The 19,427-nt window shown below is 38.4% G+C and overlaps 1 protein-coding gene across 2 annotated transcripts in view; it reads right to left on the bottom strand.

The window, feature by feature from the left end:
* Positions 1–3,722: 3,722 nt before the first annotated feature.
* The window catches only part of LOC147171864 (zinc finger protein 236), a 54,018-nt gene continuing 38,313 nt past the window's right edge, over positions 3,723–19,427 (bottom strand). Inside the window, exons 22-32 of one of the 2 annotated variants that reach the window (XM_086079427.1) lie at positions 18,178–18,612; positions 16,964–17,103; positions 16,314–16,545; positions 16,043–16,228; positions 15,527–15,679; positions 15,054–15,211; positions 14,801–14,932; positions 10,914–11,108; positions 8,168–8,297; positions 6,489–6,662; positions 3,723–3,990 (exon numbers count right to left, since the gene is read on the bottom strand). In XM_086079427.1, coding sequence (XP_085935553.1) covers positions 3,869–3,990; positions 6,489–6,662; positions 8,168–8,297; positions 10,914–11,108; positions 14,801–14,932; positions 15,054–15,211; positions 15,527–15,679; positions 16,043–16,228; positions 16,314–16,545; positions 16,964–17,103; positions 18,178–18,612 — 2,057 coding nt within the window. In that variant the 3' untranslated portion in view covers positions 3,723–3,868. Of the gene's footprint in view, positions 3,991–6,488; positions 6,663–8,167; positions 8,298–10,913; positions 11,109–14,800; positions 14,933–15,053; positions 15,212–15,516; positions 15,680–16,042; positions 16,229–16,313; positions 16,546–16,963; positions 17,104–18,177; positions 18,613–19,427 lie in introns of those variants that run through there. The other variant, XR_015095447.1, reaches the window with a different exon arrangement.

The following is a 19,427-nucleotide window of genomic DNA, read 5'->3' as shown; positions in this document are numbered from 1 at the left end:
ATCAAATCTGGATTGTGAGAGGAAAGCCCAACTTGAAGTCCTAAACTTGTCTGTTGTTGCCAATTTTTAAGCGTGGTAAAGGACCAGGCTGCTACTTGTCTTTGTCTTGTCACCGTGTCTATGTCATGTCCTTACACTCTCGCTGTGTACATAAACAGCAACTTGTGTTTTGATTTTGTGATACATTGAAGTACACTTACAATGTCAAGCCATTTTGGTCCTATTGTTTTCATTACAACTCCCTGTCTGTCTGCTAAGTGTGATGTCTTCAATGTTTGTCATTTGACCATTTGTGGTAATATTTTTTTTACAATGAACACTGAAACAGTAACTTAGATATGACAGCACATTTCAGTTTTCCTCGGTGCGTATTGCTCGTTTTTGAACGTGCAGTTACTGCCTCTAAAAAGTCTGCTATTTCTTAGTCTCTCTTCTTGCCTGCTCAAACCAACTGCTGTTTCATTTTTGTGGATTACTGGGAAAAACACAATTTCAAAAAGGTGCTCCTTGACTAACTAAGCGGTAGTGTTACATTCCGTGGACTCGCTTCTGTCCGAATGTCAGAAACCAAATAATGGCTTACAGAAGACATCACAGGTCACCCTTATTCCAGATGAAATAAAATGCAGGTGTGTGTTTGTGTGTGTTAAATGTGGCATCGATCTACAATGTGTATGTCTGTAAATCTACATCCAATGCACCCTAGAACGAATGTAAAGCCCCTCCTATTTTAATAAATTGACTTACCGTACCTGAAAATAAAAAAATAAAAAAGCCCTACATCTTGCATAATGTGTGATGCTTTATGCGAACATGAATGAAAGCAAATGGATTTGTGTGTCTTTGCAGGTGGGCAGACAAACATTCATAGCATGTTATTTAGACCAAGCTATCTGATAAAGACTCCTGGTGTATTCTGAGGTTATGGTGAGAAATGCATAGAAATTAATTGTGTAGATTTAAGGACCGAGAGAGAGATAGAGAGAGAGAGGGAACTCATAGTACCCCTCTTACATTGAGTCATCTGAAAAGCGGAAGCAGACCTCTTTCATTCAGCAACAACCCACCATCTTCGTCATATTAGGAAATCACTGCTTTTGAAAAACTCAGTGAAAGGGCCTCTTGTTCATTTCACTTCAAATCTATTGCAGTGTAATTAGAGTAAAAAAAAAAAGAAGAAGAATAATAGTGACTATGTCCTAATATTTATGGAACTGACTATATACAAATTAGCAACAATGTATTTACAATATTATGTTGTATATTCCCCCACTCGTCTAAAAACAGCATTCTGGTTAATATTGCGCTTGTGGAATACGAGTTAAGCAGCAAAATGCACCTGTTTTTACGAGGGGTGTAAAAATTATTGCATTAATTTAAAGTTCCTTTAACGCCACTAATTTGAAGAAAAACAATTTTTAATTACATTTTTTAAACACGCCTCTGACCATCTTCTACTTGGAAAGCCTGTACTGGGGGAATTCCAGTCGCAATGCAGAAGATACTTCGATGTCAAAATTTAGCAGTAATAAATGTAGTAATAATGCATATATGTGTGGAAACTGGGGTCATGTTGTATTTTATAATTTTAAAAATGTGCAGAGAATATCACAAGTTAATCAATGTTAAAGATTAGATAATTGATATGAAATAATATGAAATATTAAATAATATGAAAATAAAAATGCACTGAGCTGTCACCGTCTTACAAACGCAATTATGCCATCTAGTGGCAGAATTATGACCTCAACACGAATCAATATCATTCGTGTTTTACAGTACAGCACATCTTTTTAATTTTAACTAAATTTTATGAATGATTATGAAATTACTTTATCAATGACTAAAAGATGCAACCATATTTCCACTATTATGATAACAAGAGTATGAGAACTTAGGAAAAACATATTTAGAAGAGATATAAAATTTGTGATTAATCGTAAGTTAACTATTGAACATGCGATTAATTACGATTAAAAATTTTAATCACCTGACAGCCATCTCAGGGGGAAGCCATTTTACCACTTGCTGTCAACTGAAAATGACCAATCATGGCTCAGCTTCAGAAAATAAGTAAGCCGTGATTGGTCATTACCTGCGTCATTTTAAGTCATCAGCAAGTGTCAAAACGGCCGCCCCTGAGATGAAAAAACGGTTGGATTTTGCTGCTTAACTCGTATTCAACAAACACAATATTAACTCATTCACTGCTATTGACGGCTTTAGACGTCAAAAATTCATTTGCACTATTTGTATTAGTTTAAAATTGTTTCACTTTTGTTAACAAAAGTATGAAAACCTAGAAAAAAGTTTTTATTGTACATTTAGAACAGATATAAGATTTTAATGATCTTTTCTTAAAAAAATATATAATAATAATAAATCATCAGCATTAGACGATCATTTTTTTTTTAAAAATTGTAATTAATCACACGACTTTAATAGTTACTCACGATTAATCACACATTTTATATCTGGTCTAAATGTACAATATTATTTTCATACTCTTGTTAATAAAAGTTTTTTTTTTTTTTTTACTAATAGAAATAGTTCAAATTAATTTTTGACATCTATAGCCGTCAATGGCAGTGAATGAGTTAATCACAAAACCATGTTTTGGCAAAAAAAAAATTAGGTTGATTTTCCCTTTAAATGCAGCAAAAACGAGGACTGGTAATGATAATAGCGTGTTGATACCTAGTGGTTGAAGCTTGAAATGTGCTACAAAGCCTATCCTGGTTTAAACCACATGACTACACCATATCAATTGAAAGCAGCGTACTGTTTTGTACAGGTAGAGTGATCAGAGCCAAGGAATTGGAGGAAACAATTTTGTGGGGTGGTGTATTTTTGTTGTTGAAATATTACGTTTCAACCAAAAACTGCATTGTTATGCACTTTTCTTGATTGTTTAAACACAACATTATTTTCGTCTTTAAAATTTGTGTTGTGTTGTGATCCATTTTAGCACTGCATCCTGGATGACAACCTGCTACAGAGTGTGCATATCTTTTTGGAGAGGGAAGGGAAATAAATGTACAACATATTTAAAACGAATGCAGACACGAAACGTTTTAGATAGAATAAAAAATTATTTTACTGCATCTTTTCTTATGGACAATAGAAAACAACTGAAAAAAATATTTCTGCTTTACAATAAGCACAGCAATAGGCTCCATTCTGTGCATGATCAACTATTAACAAACCTAATTCACGACTTACAGGAGCTACAGGAAAATGAAAAATATGTACAATATAAACATCTATTATTAACATAAATATATGAGTATAGAATATATACTAGAGATGGTATTAAGTAATAAAATAAACAGTTGGGCAAAGAAAAAGCTCCTTGGAAGTCACACAAGCAGCACACAAGCAACACCGTTGACTGCATTCGTCCCAGCGAGCAGCCCTCTAATAAAAATTTGCATTCTCTGTGAGGCTTTTTTTCGTTGCACTTTTCCTTTTTTGTCCTTTAAGAGGCCAATTGTCACTCCTTACTGTCTTTGATACTTATACTTATCAAAACAAGCTTGACAAGGGGCTTATAGAAGTTCATTAATGAACCCTTCACACACGCACACGCGTAAAGTAATTTTGACCCCCTCAAAACGGGTACTATTATTTAATTCTAATGCTATAAAAAAAAAAGGATTTTCTTGTGATGAATCACACTGTTCAAAGCTTCACATTGAGGGAAGCAGTGACAGAAAATGATGTGTAGAGACAAGAGGGTGGGAGTGGGGGGTGGGTGGGGTAATTTTAAAGGCAAGAAGATGTTTGGCAAAAGTTAGCGAATTGGCGATCAAACTCTTAACAATGCACAGAATATAACCTGTTAGGGATTTGTGTGATCTGGGGTGACTCATGGAAAATCATTTTGCCAATCTCCAGATGACTCAGGGACCACTTCCAGGTCAAGTTCGGCGGTTACTGTGACTTGAGTGGCTGGTTCTTCTTGGCGCAGGGTCACATCCTGATTTTGACCTGTGAAGATGAAAAAAAAAAAGCCAAAAATAAATGAAAGGTGTGACTCAAATCCAGGACTAAAGCCAAACCACAAGCTTTCATGTCTTACTTTATCCAGAGAAATTGAGAAGACTGATTACATTCTTCACAATTTTGTTTTCATTTCTTATACTTTTTTCACATGGAAGTACTATGCATGAGGAATGCAGTATGCAAAACAAACGGTATCACTAACTGTATTTGGCTGCCATTAAAAGCGAGCACAGCTTGCTGGTTTTTAAAAAGAAACAATATTGCAAATGTTTCCCTGAAACAACATGCCTCGAGTCGACTAGAGGGTTTAGTGTTTTTTCATGCAATAAAATGCTACAGTGAATACCAAAAATGGTTTCCAATCCCATTTTAGTTTGCTGTCACATCAGGGAGCATTACCTCAAAGGTGTGTGTCTCATCTCGGGCCCAAACACATATTAGAGATGTTAGGCCACAGATGGTTTGTTTGAATTTGCTACCAGGAGTCTGTTCTGTTCTCGGAACCACATTTTGTCACAAAAACACAGACAGCGGTGACATGGGAAATGAACTGTGTACAGGAATGGATTTTTGGTCTCTTTGTAGAAACTCTCTAGTAAACATATACAGTCACCTCCAAATGTATTGGAACAGCAAGGTCAACTCCTTTGTTTTGGCTGTACAGTATACTGAAAGGATATTTGTGCTTCATATCAAAATATAAATATGAGACAAAAGACCAAAGTGCTAGCTTTTATTTTATGGTATTTACATCTTGATGTGTTAACGCGAGACTTCAGACACCCAGCGATTACTATTCACTGCGCCAACGACGACTATTCATCGATTGGGGAGGGTTTGGGGGGGAGGTTGGTGCTATCGGCCCAAAAAAGTACGGTACCGGCCATCCGAAATTCCCTACAACAATATTGTTTCTTCACATTACTTTGAAATCAGCTTTCCTACATTAAAGGATATTTGTGCAGTTGGTCACTTTTTTACTTGTGACTGCTACTTCTGGCCCAAAGCGTAACTGCAGCATCTATCTCAGGCTCGTTCATGGTGTGAACGATCTTAAAGGGACAGCCACAGTTGACAAATGAAGACATGACTTCAAATGAGGTAAGAAAAAATCCACCCCTCCCCTCTCCAAAGAAATCGTGGAATGTGTGGGTCTGCACGCTCTACTATAAAGGGAAGCTAAAAGCTGATTGGTGCAGTCAGAGTAAAACAGTCAGGGCTCTTCGTGCTCATCTGGGCATTGGTGGAGCATGCATGATGTAGAAAAAGCTTTAATATTACCTTTTTAAAAGACACAATGCACCTTTAAGGAAATTTATACATAATGATAGTGTCCGTACTTCCAATTGGAAGAAAAATTGATGTTAAAAGTCTAATTTCCACTGATAATATAGAGGCGAATGAATTTCTCCAAATCGCAATTAATTCAATTCCACTACCTGCTATTCAAAATTCTAATTAAATTCAACATCCTGTTGGGTGGGTTAATTAAATTCAATGGAGGTAGAGTAAATTCAAATTCATTCATTGAATTTAATTGAATTCTGAAATTCTGAATTTTGACCAGCCCTGCTTCACAGATGAGTTTGTGTTTTGGATCATAAGCAGAAAAAGTCTTTCTCCATACATCGGCCTTTCCAAAGTGAGATCGGTAGAGTCAGCCGGTGTTCAGATTTTGTTTGCTTGACTGGGCTCTTGAAGACTAACACAATGATGCAATAAATTCAGGAAACCAAGATATTAAAGATAACTTCTGGCTTTGGCTCCAAGAATGATTTGTGTTGAAAACATGTTGAAGGTAAAGTACAGTATGTCTTGCTAAAAATGTAAGGTTTCTGCCGTGCACAAATTCTTCATCTCATCTGTAAAAACACAATGTAAAGTGTACTTTTTCCCAGTTGTTATCATTAGTAATTTCGGATTTGTCTTGTCACCTTGTTTTGCTCATGTAGGACCTATTGTCAGTTCAGTCCTAATTATCCAGTCGGAATTAAGCTGCAGCAAAGCTGGGTCTATGATTATTATTATTAATTTTTTTGTCAGTACAAGCAAAGTACAAATTAGTGCAAAAGCGAAACTATTATGTGTGTAGAGATTTTTCACCCACAACTCCCTAGTATCTACTTATAGCACAGTACAATAAGCCTTTAAACCTCACTACACAACTCAACTAGTTTTATTACACACCTTAACCATTGCCACCAAAACCTGCTTAAAGTTTATCATGTTAAAGCAAGGACAGTCTTGAAAACCAAGGCTGTGCCGAAGAGCATTCAGCATGTAATTCAAGGAGGAGGACGTTTTGTATCCTGATCATGTCTATGACACAAAGACGTTCCACAGAGGTGTAACCGCAGTGCTTCAATCTTAAGTGTGTGATTACCATTGAATGTCATGTAATTCTGTCAGGAATTTCCGCCATTGTTAAAATTGGATCGTAATAATCTTGGTAACATGTAGGCAACTATGTTGAGATTGCTTACCGTAGCCGTGGGCTCTCTTCATGTGGTGTCTCATGTTGCTCTTCTGTGTGAATCGGATGCTGCATATTTCACATTTGAAGGGCTTCTTTCCCGTGTGTTTGACCATGTGCACTTGCAAAGAACTCTTTTGGTTGAAGGCTTTGTCGCACTGAGGACACTTGAAGGGACGCTCACCTGTAGGGCAACAAGACCAAACACTTAGTGTCAAGACATTAATGTCAAAGGGCAACTTCCAAAACTCATGATGCATATGGATGGTTGTTTGTAGCATTTATTGGACAATGATATCCATGTAAGGTCTGTGCACTAGTGCAGGGATGAGCAACTGTCGGGCTGCTGACCAAACTCGGATTGGTCCCTTGATTAATTAACAGAGGAATCACAGTATGTGGTTATTTTGTTTGCCTCAAATCATTTGTTGATTAATACTGGTTCTTATATACATGCATTCAGAAATCTATTATGAAAAATTAAATATATTAAAGGCACATATTTTGCATGCATGCACATATTTTTTCCATATAATTTTTTTTTGTCATCCATCTGGTTTGGAAGTGTGTGGCCCTATGCGGCCCTCCCAGTAGAAATGATGAAAAATTGTGGCACCCTGCATCATTTAAGTTGCCCGTGCCTGTACAAGTGTGATGACAATATGATATCTAATAAATGTGCATGATATCCTGAATTGTTGTAACATGATGACGAAAAGAATACTAGTATATTGACTTTAATCTGGGTCTCAAGGATAACGAATAAATGCTCAAAAGGGCTTTCCTCAAAAAGATTGTGGAGGTGCCGAAAACCTTATTGAAAGACGCACTACATTTTAAATGGAACGGGAATAGAGAATACTGATATTCTTTCCCGAACCTGTTAGATGAGATTCAAAGCCTTCACAATGCTTAGTTTGCCAAAACAGCAAACACTCACAAATTTAGGTCAGTGCTATTCCAAAGCTGCTCTGCATTGACAACAAAGAGATGGAAAAGCTTCACACAATGTTATGCCTGTTAGTCAGCCGCATAGTTACATTAGCAGACCCTCATCAATATACAGTTCTCAACATAAACAGCACCGCCTGACAGATTTGCTCGAAAATCTTGAGTTTCCTTCCAGAATAAATGTTTTCTATGGCATACCCTAAATTCTCCCACGGGCCATTCATTGCAACAACATTGTTTTTTCTAATAAAATTATTTAATGTTCCAATGCTTCAAAAATGAGTAAACACTAATAAGTTCCATCATCTTAAAATTTCAAGAAATGTATTTCAATGGAGAGTTTTACTCATTTATGTTGAGCACAGTTTGTATAAATAGGGCAGCATCGAATTCAAAATGCTAATGTTGTTGGCACCATCCTGATTACGGCTTTCTATAAAACGTCTCAGGCTGCGGTAGCCATTTCAGCAGCCTTGATGACCAGAAAAGCGGCGTAATAGTGGCACTATTGCTGCAATGTTGCACAATCTCTACATTAAAGAGGACAAGAGGCCATAAGCGTTTGAAGAATTTGTATGATGGTGTCCAAATATACTCTCATGAGCCTATTCAAATGATAATGGGTTGAAAACTGTGTCTCTATGCTTTATTGAGCTAATCAAGTTAGCCACAGTACTTGCTTTCACAGACGGAAGCAGCTGCTTAACGTGTAAAAATTTACACATTTCCTCAAATCACCTGTGTGTGTGCGGTTGTGTCTCTCCAGCTGACTGCGCTTAGGGAAGGCCTTCCCGCATGAGGAGCAGCTGAAGACTCGAGGTTTGAGGGAGCTTGGCGATGGGCCCGGCTGGTGCACTCGTTCATGCTCCTAGTAAGAGATCAATGTATCCAAAATAAATGATAAGAGTATGTAGCAGGGGTCACCAAATTGGACATTGTGATTTTCTAGGAATGTTGTATACATTAACATTCAGAGGTGGCAAATCCAGATCCAGAAAGTAAAAACCCTACCACAGTTTGGCTTTAGCCCCAGATGCTAGCTAGCTAGCTAGCTCCCTAGCAGGTAAACATGCACCAATGGAGCTAGCTAGCTAGCACCTGGGGCTAAAGCCAAACTGTGACAGGGTTTCTACTTTCTGGACCTGGATTTGCCACCTCTGTTAATATTTGAAAATATAATAACTTGCAGAGAGTTCTAGAAGTTAAGTGTTGCATATTGGCATGTATCTGTTTCCTAATTTTTTAAATAATTTACATGATTCTGTCTTCATATATTGTGGATGAATCATAAATCATTAATAACAACATTTTAAGGTAATTTGAGCACATTTCCTGTTTCTTACTGGTATCCCTTTGCATTAATCAGTACACAAAAGCATGATGATAATGGAGCGCGAGGAAGTGAGGAAGTTTCTGGTGAGTGGATTTTTTGTTTACAGCTGTTGAACTATCAACCAAGATACCCCACGGCCCGGTTGTTAAATTCTCGGTTATTTTAACCACTGTTTAACCCCTAACCGCCGGTTAAAGTCTTAACCCACCATTAACTAACCGACCGTTAAATATGCATTGTTAAAAACATGGTTAGTCAAGCTGTTAGTTAACAGCACCGTTAAAGTTAACCGTGCCGTTTACGGCACTGGTTAGCACAGATATATCCCACAATTCCTTTGTTTACATCCGGGTCGGCGAAAGGAATGGATACTAGCCAAACGGCCAACCAAACAAACGCTATTCAATCAATTATTAAAGCAAGTTTTTGTGAAATAATTTATTATTATTTTAGAATTCATTATAATTATTTTTTTTCTGTGTGTATTTTCTGTGAATATTTTGTGTAATATTTTTTCTATTTTTGCCAATATTTCTGTAGCATAGAATATTGCATGTTTTTGTTTCTCATATTTTTGTCCGTTTTTTTGTCTAACGGAATTGTATTTTTGACTGATTTGTATTTTTTGTGTAGTATTTTTTTATAGAATTGCTTTTATGTCTTGTTTTTGTATTTACATACTTCTAATATGTGTGTATTTTTATACCTAAAATTTATTTAAAAAATATTAATACAATTAAATTTAAATTAATTTAACGTAAATAATTAGCCACTATTCACAGTGTTGTTATCTGTTTGATTATTGACATGAAAGCAACCAAGAAACATTACAGGTAACCTTTCTTTGGAATCACCTCCCACTAAATGTTGAGCAAGCCTCCTCTGTTCATTTTTAGAACTCATCTTAAAAAACAAATTTTTATTCTTTCTCTTTTGACTCAACATAAGACTTGGCATTGTATTACTTCTAAGCGGTAGCGTGCGCATAACTCTTCATCAGAATAATCATCAATGTCAAAGCCAAGCCCTCGATACTCTCTCTTTTTATTGCGCTCAACAGGCATCATGAAGGCAGCATTAGCCACGAACACAGAGTTAACCATACTGTTAAAAAGTTAGCGGTTAGATGTGTTAACTTTAACCGCAAGTTAACAGCAGTTTAAAGTTAACAGAGTTTTGAACAACAAGATAACAGTGCCGTTAACATTAATGGTTGGTTAAACCTACTTAACCAGTGGTTAAAGACTAAGTTTTGAACAACCGGGCCCAGATTGACTAGCAACCTTAAAACTTTTGATTTTTCTGTGGGAGTCGGAGGAGGAGACCCTCTGATTCTCCGCTTGAAGCAACGATGGTGCGGAGTCACCCCAGCGATCAAATACGCGAGACAGAAGACGCAGAGCACTAGTCTTACTTTATCAGCCATGCAAAATAAAGCTCACTTGCATGGAAATGTGCACATTGCAGTGCATCGCGCTGTGAGGAAGAGAGAGAGGGAGGGAGGGAGGGAGAGACAGACTTCACGTCACTTTACAGACAGTGAAGTACTCCTGCCCCTACTGTAAGTAGTTGGCAAACAAAGGTGATTTTCAATCTAAAATGGTGCACCTCAACTCTGCTAGCGGTTTGGCTCATTACCACTCTTCAAGTAACTTGCAATTTAAAGGGTAATCACTTCAGACCCATATCCCAATGAAAAAGCATATCACAAGACATGATCTTGGCACTGAATATTTTGATTCTAATAGACGAGCACTTGGCATTTAATGAGTTAAGAGTCCTGACTAAAATCACATCACTCTTTTGTTTTGTTCAGCTATCACAATTGTGCAATGTTACGACGAGTCATTCGGAATTTTTTTTATTCTTTGAAAACTATTCGCTGTGGCGACCCTTGAAGGGAAAAGCCGAATGGAAAAGATAAATTTTTACATTTGAGCAGTATTTACAGTCAAATAATCATACTTACCTTTTTTTTTTTTTACTTTTTCAAGACTTTTGAAAAATTTAATAAAGACATTTTAATGCCAATTAAGGCCTTGTTTTTAGATGAATGATTTAATGCATTTTTAAGACTTTTAAAGGATATACGGGAACCCTGTAAGTGGGTGTCAACTAAGTAAGAGTGTCTGCTCTGCTATACACACTTACCTTAAGATGCATTGCTCGTTTAAAAGCTTTGTTGCAGATGCTGCAGACGTGGCATCTGTCTTTACTATGACTTTGTCTACAGTGACGACGTAGAGAGTTGGCATTTGGGCATAAGAGATTACAGTAGAAACATTTGTACTGAGTATCAGCCTCCGTAGGGTGACCCCTCCTACCCTTATGGCTATCATTTCCAATCTGGAACACAAACCCAAAATATACAGTATATATATTATTAATGCATCATGAAAAAAAAGACATTTGTAATTGTATTCAAAAATACTACAGCGGACAGTATTACTTCAAATGTACTTGCTATTTTAGGGATGGGCACATGTCTTCAAAATGATACACATTCAATGTACGTTTTCAATGAAAAAAGGGGATAAATCCCAGGGGTAAATCCCAAGAAAAGAAATGACGGGAAAAAACAAAAACAAATGAAAACAAAAATCCACTAATTTGCGGGTGTCCATCTGTGGATATGTATAGACCCTTTCCAGCCTACAACATTCAACTGTCATCAAAGGTTGTGTGCGCAGCATTGCGGCAAAAAGCCCATACATGTGTGGCAGTGTTGATTTGTCGTTAAGATAGAATTTGTGTGATTCAAACAACATCAACATGCCTAGCTGTCATGTGTTCAGGTGTGCGAATCAGAGTACAAAGGAGTTAATTTTTCTCAATTCCAAGAGTATAAATAAACAGGTCATAAACACCGGAGGAGCCCATGACAGCAACCTATTAAACGCACAGACTGGATCGAGGACATAATCAGGACCGCCCTGTGATTTTCTCATTTTGAATCTGGTAAGTTATCGTGGCCATTTGGTTAAGTTAACCTCTATGTCTTGAAATGTTGAGTATTATTAGGCATTTATGTCGCCCTAATGCAACAATAAAAAAAATGTTTCGAGGGCATTAACACGGAGAGTTTGAGAGAGAGTGTGGCAAGTGGCTTTGCAACGTTTTGCAACATTGAACAAAGCCTGCCTAAAAAGCTATTTTCTGTGTGCGCAGCCTTGCAAGCCTGCGCCTCTCAGTGAGGTATACAGGCTAATGATGTTCCACCAAGATCGTCGTCACAACAATGTGACGCGATTCTCAGTTGCTTTTTATAGAACAAGCAACAAAACAAACTAGCAGACTAGTTGGCTATGTTAATCACACTGCCATGCAAGTACAAGTAGCCATGAGGATGTAGTTGGTCCAAGCACCATAAATCAATGTTTTGTGTCTTCATTGTCTTGGCAAAATGTCGCTTGTAATATACAAAACTCTGAAAACCGATGTTGTATGGCCTGTACATGACCACACATCACGCACTAGTAGGCTCACAGTTCCTCTCAAGTGTAAACACTCGGTGTTTCCACTACATAAAGATGTATATCTGGCCACTGGACATGGGGACATTTCATCCCACTCTGTAATCCCACAAGGATCGGTAAAATGCTATCAATCTGACAAAATTCGTTTTTAAAAGTCATTTTTGCTGTCATTTATAGTCTGCTTGTGTACATATTAATGCACTTTGACGTCCTTTCTGCCGCAGCGCTGCGTTGCGCAACCCAATTACGTCATCTTTGTTTGTAAACAGGAATCTCAATATATATCAGCATTCACTCTCCATCCATTATCTACCGCTTTTTTTAACGGCCACTATTTCGCATAAATTCACAGCTTGGTGTCGAACGTTACGCAACATCCGCAAAAAGTGAGGGAACACTGTGTTTTGTTTTTGTCATACGTTTGGTAAGGAAGAGTGTGGTCCTATGTGGCCAAATAGAACTGATGAACAATTGTGGCCCCCTCCAGCATCTAAATTGCCCATCCTTGTGCTATACGCTTCAACAAAAATGTCAGACAAAAAAATTATAACAATAATAATAATGTCCTTTGTTTAACAAGGTAAGACAATTGAGAACTGTTTCTCATTTACAAATGCCGACCTGAAGGCAATTTTGGTTCAGTGCCAAGTCAAGTCAAGATTATTTATATAACCCTTAACTCTTTGACTGCCAACCATTTTCAGAAAAGAGAACATGTGGGTGCCAGCTGATTTAGAGCATTTTGACTGACCTTTCAAGGTCCACAGAAAATGTTGTGTTTGGACTATAGAAACACAGATACTACCAAAAGATTGAACTTTCATCAGAAAAAAAAGTTTGTTTCTACCTCATTCAGTTTTTCAGCAATCAACAATAGAAAATAGGTTAGTTTCACCCAAATGCTGTTTTGGACCAAAATACGTAGAAATCAATCTTTTTGTGAAACGATATTTCATGCACTCTAGTGAATTTGTCACATTTTTTCCCCATGAATGATGCCACAAACACCTAAACAGTGCTTTACTTCTATAAACCAACAATGAAAAAGTGTTTTTTGATAGCAAAATAAGTTTATTTACATTAAACAGTATAACAATTTGACAAAACAATTTGGCAAACTATTTACAAATGTGTGCAACTGTGCATGTGTGGTGTGTGTAATGTGTTACTATTTACAATTGTGTGGATGTTTCAACTACACAATTTTTCTTTTTGTGTGGTATATTGTGTAACACTCCCCTGCGTGCAAGGGGACGCAGCAGGATTTGCACCACAGATTAGTTTCACAGCGATTGCCCCTTCGCGTGCAGACCCTACACTTTCTTGCTGGCCTTTTTTTCCGGGGAGTAGCAGGTATGTACTGCAGTGTGTGTTTGGCCATGTTGCCATCGAGTCTACTCTCAGGATCATGATACGGTGACCTGGTGTTACGTCTGGCTTCCTCATGCCCTTCAGTTCCTATACCTGCAACAACTTCCTCCTCCTCTTTGTCTTGTGGTAACAGCCACCCTCTCACCACCTAGCCAGATAAACTCCAAAAAGGGTTGGCACTTCCCAGGATTTTTTGTTTTGTGCAGGATATATGCATTGAACATGCATATTTGAAATAGATAGGCAACACATTTTTTGTGCCATTTCAATGTTTTTTCCGCGTGAATGGGTGGTAAGAGATGTTCTGATCCATCTTATCCACTCCATTCATGGTGGCATTGTAGTCCAGAACCAGTGTCTTCTCCGTGATCAGACTGTACCCACTCCTCCGATGAATATGCATTGGACTCAGGGTACTCTTCATCGTCCGATTGAACGTCCGCCTGTGCAGAAGTGCTCGGTTGTGCACCACGTTTTCCGGCGTTAGCATCGCTAGCCGGTGAGGCTTTACGACGTGGTCGAAGCCGCCACGTCAACGCTTCAACTTCGGCGTCAACCTCGGAGTCACCATCATCATCATCAATGTGCTCTTTCGCACTGGTCGATGCTTTTCGTCTTTGAAAAAAATGCTTGCAACCGGTCGCCATTTTCGCTTGCTCAGCCATTCTCCCCTCAACACTCTAGCTCCACCTCACGTCTTCTACTACTGACTCCTACCCGATCTTGTCCAAAGAGAGTCATCGCTGCCATCTAGTGCCCATAAATAGTCATTATACTAACTCGATCTGCTTGATACTTTGAGCACAGCTGGCCAAGGCTTTCCTCCACCCGTTTACATTAAAAAACATAGTTAACGTCTTTTAACGTTTTTGGCGGCACTCATTTGGATTTTACTAAACGTTATTAAACGTTTTTGGCGGTCAAAGAGTTCATCACAAAAAAGTCTCAAAGGGCTTCACATGCCCACAGTTGACAAATATTAGTAGCATCCCATCCCCTGATCTAACCACAAGGGGGCAAGGAAAAACTTTAAATATATATATATATATATATATATATATAGTGCCAAAGGACACTTCAACAGCAGACATTCTCCAGTCAGTGGCTGACCCACTCTACCAAATGAGCCACAAACGCCCATATACCAATTTTACTTCTGTTTTGGTCTCCCTGGCTGACTTATGGACTTACGTTATATCCATTGTCAGAGGTTCCCATCACAGATTGGGAATGATGGCTGACCAGTATGACCGGTTGGCCTGCAATGGCTGGTTGCCCAGGTTGTAGATTGGAGTCATTCAGCACTGCAGGGAATGTCTGACCCTAAGGATGACAATAAGATACAACAATTCTTGGCTAATTGGAACACTGCAGAATCTAGAGCTTGGGGAAAATAGGTTGTTACAACAGCACAATAATAATTAATAAAATATTAATGTCTTACCTGTGTATTGAGATTTACAGTAACGCCATCCAGCATACCATGGGCATCTGCTAGGGTCAGTGTAACGCTACCATCATTGGCCACACTTCCTGGTGACAATATTAGGCTTTGAGATGAAGCCGTGTGTGATAGCGAGGTGCTTGATGGAAGACTGGTGACTGTAAGAAAAATGTAGGCCGATGTGTATTTGAAGATTTTCATTCTGCTAAACTGTAAAGTTTCATGGCAATGGGTACTGTTTTTATTATATTTTTGTAATTAAACGAAATGTATCTTGATATCATGTGAGAGTGATGACATTATTAATTGTTTTGGCCAGAGATACATCATGGAATTGTTTTCCACTTTAACTAAGAAGGGAAAAGTAACAAGGAGAGCAAGGTATTACAATTTTGGTCATCATTTGAGACAACAAATTATATTTAGTTGGCGTACATTACAAACAAGTATATTCTTCACATACAAAGTCCTACCAGCCATTCCAGTGTTGGTGGGGTTCTGAGGGAGGAGGTGGTCATTAGTGATAGTCAGGGTGGCGTTGGTAGGATGGCCTATGAGTGGTGATGCCAATCTGAGGCCACTGTTCATCTCTGTGTTATTGCTGTGCTGGGGGAGTAGATCTTGACCTGCAAATATATGGAATGAATGTGGAACTATAGGTTAATTGGTGTAGATCAGGATTTATTTGGCAACTGCTGTATACAGAATAGAATGGAATATGAGCAATAGTGTATAAAGCAGTAATCCAACAATGCACTCAGTCATTTTGCTTTGAACTCAAACATCATTTAGGATGGACATTTTAGAACAAGAATACTCTTGCTCTGGTGAAAAATGATTTGAACTGCCAGGCAATACATGTCAGAATGCTACTTTTGAAGAATCCATGAAATTAATGGCCAGTTTTCCTTTGTACTGGAACTGCATGTGTCCTAACATAAATGTAATATGTCCCTCCAAAAGATCCAGGCCATATTGCTGTGTAATACCTGATATGGTGAGAGTGATCTCTTGAGGGTTTCCTGATGAGGTGTTGGAACCAGAAGCTGTTGCCTGCACTTGCGCTAGAGCATGCGTGAGGCTGGAATTGTTGATAGTGAGTGTAATCTCTTGACTGCCCGTGCCTCCACTCACCAAGCCAGTGCTGCCCATGACATGGTTTAGGTCCTGAGAGCCTGTATGATTAGTGATGGGAAAGTTCACCACTCATTATTCAGCTCAAGAAATATTGTCAACAATGTCCACAAGTAAGGAACATACCTGCAGCGTCCTGCTCAGCGAGGCCAGCCATTGTGACTTGTGCAGGTGTGATGGTGGAGGACTGCAGGCCCAAGCTGGTCAGGGGGTGGAGGACAACATTGGCTGACACGGACGGATCATTAGTAGACATGAGCTGACTGCCAGAATGGAGGACTAGACCAGTGTCAACACTCAGAGGCTGTGAGAGGAGGCCGCCCTGCTGTAGGGTCTGTTGGAGAAGGGCATGGTCGATCTGCACGAAGACACATGGGGTTGCATGAGATTGGGAATTAAATCATTCTTGAAGATTTATAATTTGTTTAACATCTATTATTATCACATTTAAATTTAAAAAAGTATGCATGAGCACATGGCATGAGGGTATAACCGAGGCCAAATACCAATATTTAGGATTAATTTAAAATATATAATTGAAGATGGTATGCATGTGCACATGGTATGAGGGTATACGCATGACCTAATATCAATAATATAGGATTAAATTAAAATATATAATTGAAGATTCCGATGATTTTAGGAAATAAATAAATCCATAATTGAGCATACATGAATCATGCGTTACTAGTTGTAGAGTTCTGAGCAAAGCCACAGCTGCAAGAAACAAACCAATGTGAACAAAAATACAAGGTTTACTAGGAAACGTGTGTAACCTGCAGTGTGATGTTGTTTAAGTTGCTTGTGTCGATGCCAGTGATCTGAACATTAGGGCACACCAAGTTGGCAGGAGTCAACTGGAGGTGAATCCCTTCAAGTGTTGTCAGCCCATCTGATAGGGACACATTCACATCTCCTGCAACCACGCACACGCACATACATAAGACAACGTTCTTTTACATTTCGAATGTATTTGTACATACTATACATATATAAAGACATAAAAGTACTTATACAGTGTATATACAAATATATACATTAGTGTTATGTGTAGTATACGAAAAAGAAAAACAATTCGGTTATCGGTATTGGTTTTGAGAAGCGAGAATTTATCGGTTATCGGTGGAAAATAAAACCGTTATCGTGCATCAATAAAATCTAAGTAATGTATGTGTATGTATAATGTAGAAAATAAAAGTAATGCCTGGTCACAAGCTTCTTAATGGTTGAAAAAGATCATTTCTGAGTTAAGTTAAATGTCATCTAAGTGTACAGTTTCAAACAGCCATTATAGCTAAATAAGGAACTTGTAAAAGTACACGCAGGTGTTACTTTCAGAAGACAGAGCACCACTGCAACGCTAAGATTACATTCTAGTCAAAAGATGTCTGATATTGATTCCAAAAAAGTTCATATCTCTAACAATCAAACGCTGATTGCTGGAGAAGAAGGGTTATAGAGGTGACTCTGTGGCGATAAACCACCTTCCTTCACGCCCAGAATAGACTCATTAGACATTGGGCTTGCAGCTATTCAGCAAAGGTAGTGCCAGATTCTGGTCAATTGTCTACAATTGCTGATACTTATAGAACGTCAGTTCCACAAGCATGACTTCATTTAACATCATTTTGAAAGGCCCAAGTTGTTGCCAGTTGGAAGATGTAACTAAGTATACTTACATGTACATCTCCCGCTCACATTATTTTTGAAAAGGAACAACCGACATCCAGCTATAACGCCTTACCTACGAAACAAACTTACCAACAGCTTGTACAAATGGTGTTTAAACGTTTGACTCAACCTTTTCAAATATTACTTTGAAACTTTAAATAAATCTTAAGTCACACTGAACTCACATTAACCAAGAAAGAAAAAGTAAAATGTGTCTGTTAAAACAATATGACTATCAAAAACAAATGTTCAATTTGTGAACGTAATACTACACTCTGACAAAGGTTTAGGTTCATGTGGTGTGAAAGCAGACCGATACCTGACATTGAGGCAGGGAGAATTGCCTGTCCCACCAGGCCAGACTGTAAAAGACTCTGGTCAAACTGCCCAGTCAGCACTTGGTTTGCTGGGAGGTAAATGTTGTCAGAGTTGGGGGTTTGTAACAGCCCCACAGTCTGAAGTGCCTCTGATACTGTTGTATGCTGGCCTTGTCCGGAGGCCCCAGCATGCTCCGTGTCTTCATTATGACTGGTCTGAGCAGAAGACGAGGAAGGCCGTTTGGACTTGCGGCTCTCTCCATTAGCCCGGAAGTGGCACTGGATGTGAGTTTTGCGATGCCCAGAAGTTCGAAAGCGAAGATCACAGAAGGGGCATTTGAAAGGCTTGGAGCCAGTGTGGAGTCGCATGTGCACCTTTAAGCTACCCTTTGTAGAGAAGGAAGTGTTACACATGTGGCAGGTGACCTGTTTTTGACCTGTGAAAATTTGAAGACATGAAGCAAGTGAATATGACGTACTGAAACCGTTCTCAACCTCTGTTTTGTACATCGGTAGCCTAATAGTGTAACTGCCCAAGTTGTTTTTCAGAAAACGAGAAAAAAACAAAATTCATCAACAAGAGAAGTCTAGTTGCCTTGAGTCGACCTTTGTAGATTACCATGACCTGTATGACTGGGGGGGAAAAAAACAAATTTTTTGGGCAAGCACAGTGGTATTTTTTGTTTTAAAATTAATATTGTGTCAGTTAAACTTTTCTGAGTTTACTTCCTGTTTCTTTAAAATATGTTGTTTGCAGCCCCACTAGTCTAAACATGGCACTCTGATGTGTTTATGAAATGAAATGAAATGCAGCAAAATCCACCCGTTTGTATCCATTGTCTTAGGTCTCAACTTGCAAACATCACATGACCAAGCCCAGAAAACAGGTGAGCCAGGATTGGTTGTTACTTGAGCCCTGAGCAACTGTTTTTAGCCGACAGCAAATGACAAAATGGCCGCCCTCTGAGATTAATAAAAATGGGTAGATTTTGCTGTTTAATTCACATTCCACAAACACAATATTAGTCAGAATTCGGTGTTTAGAATGTGGGGGCAGAAAGAACATAGTACTAAAGAACAATTTTTATTTGACTTCCCCTTTTAATAATGACTTGGGCAATTATGCTCATAGGTTAAAAATATTGTATGTACAGTAATTTCTGGACTATAAGCAGCTACTTTTTTCACTTGCATTCGACCCTGCGGCTAATACAAAGGTGCGGCTTATCCATCAGATCACAAGGGGGTGCAC

Source organism: Leptonotus elevatus, chromosome 6 (genome assembly GCF_054856555.1).
Source record: "Leptonotus elevatus isolate MCC_2025b chromosome 6, RoL_Lele_1.0, whole genome shotgun sequence".
Lineage (NCBI taxonomy): Eukaryota > Metazoa > Chordata > Actinopteri > Syngnathiformes > Syngnathidae > Leptonotus > Leptonotus elevatus.
Note: the sequence above shows the minus strand (reverse complement) of the source record. Positions and strands in the feature narration are given on the sequence as shown.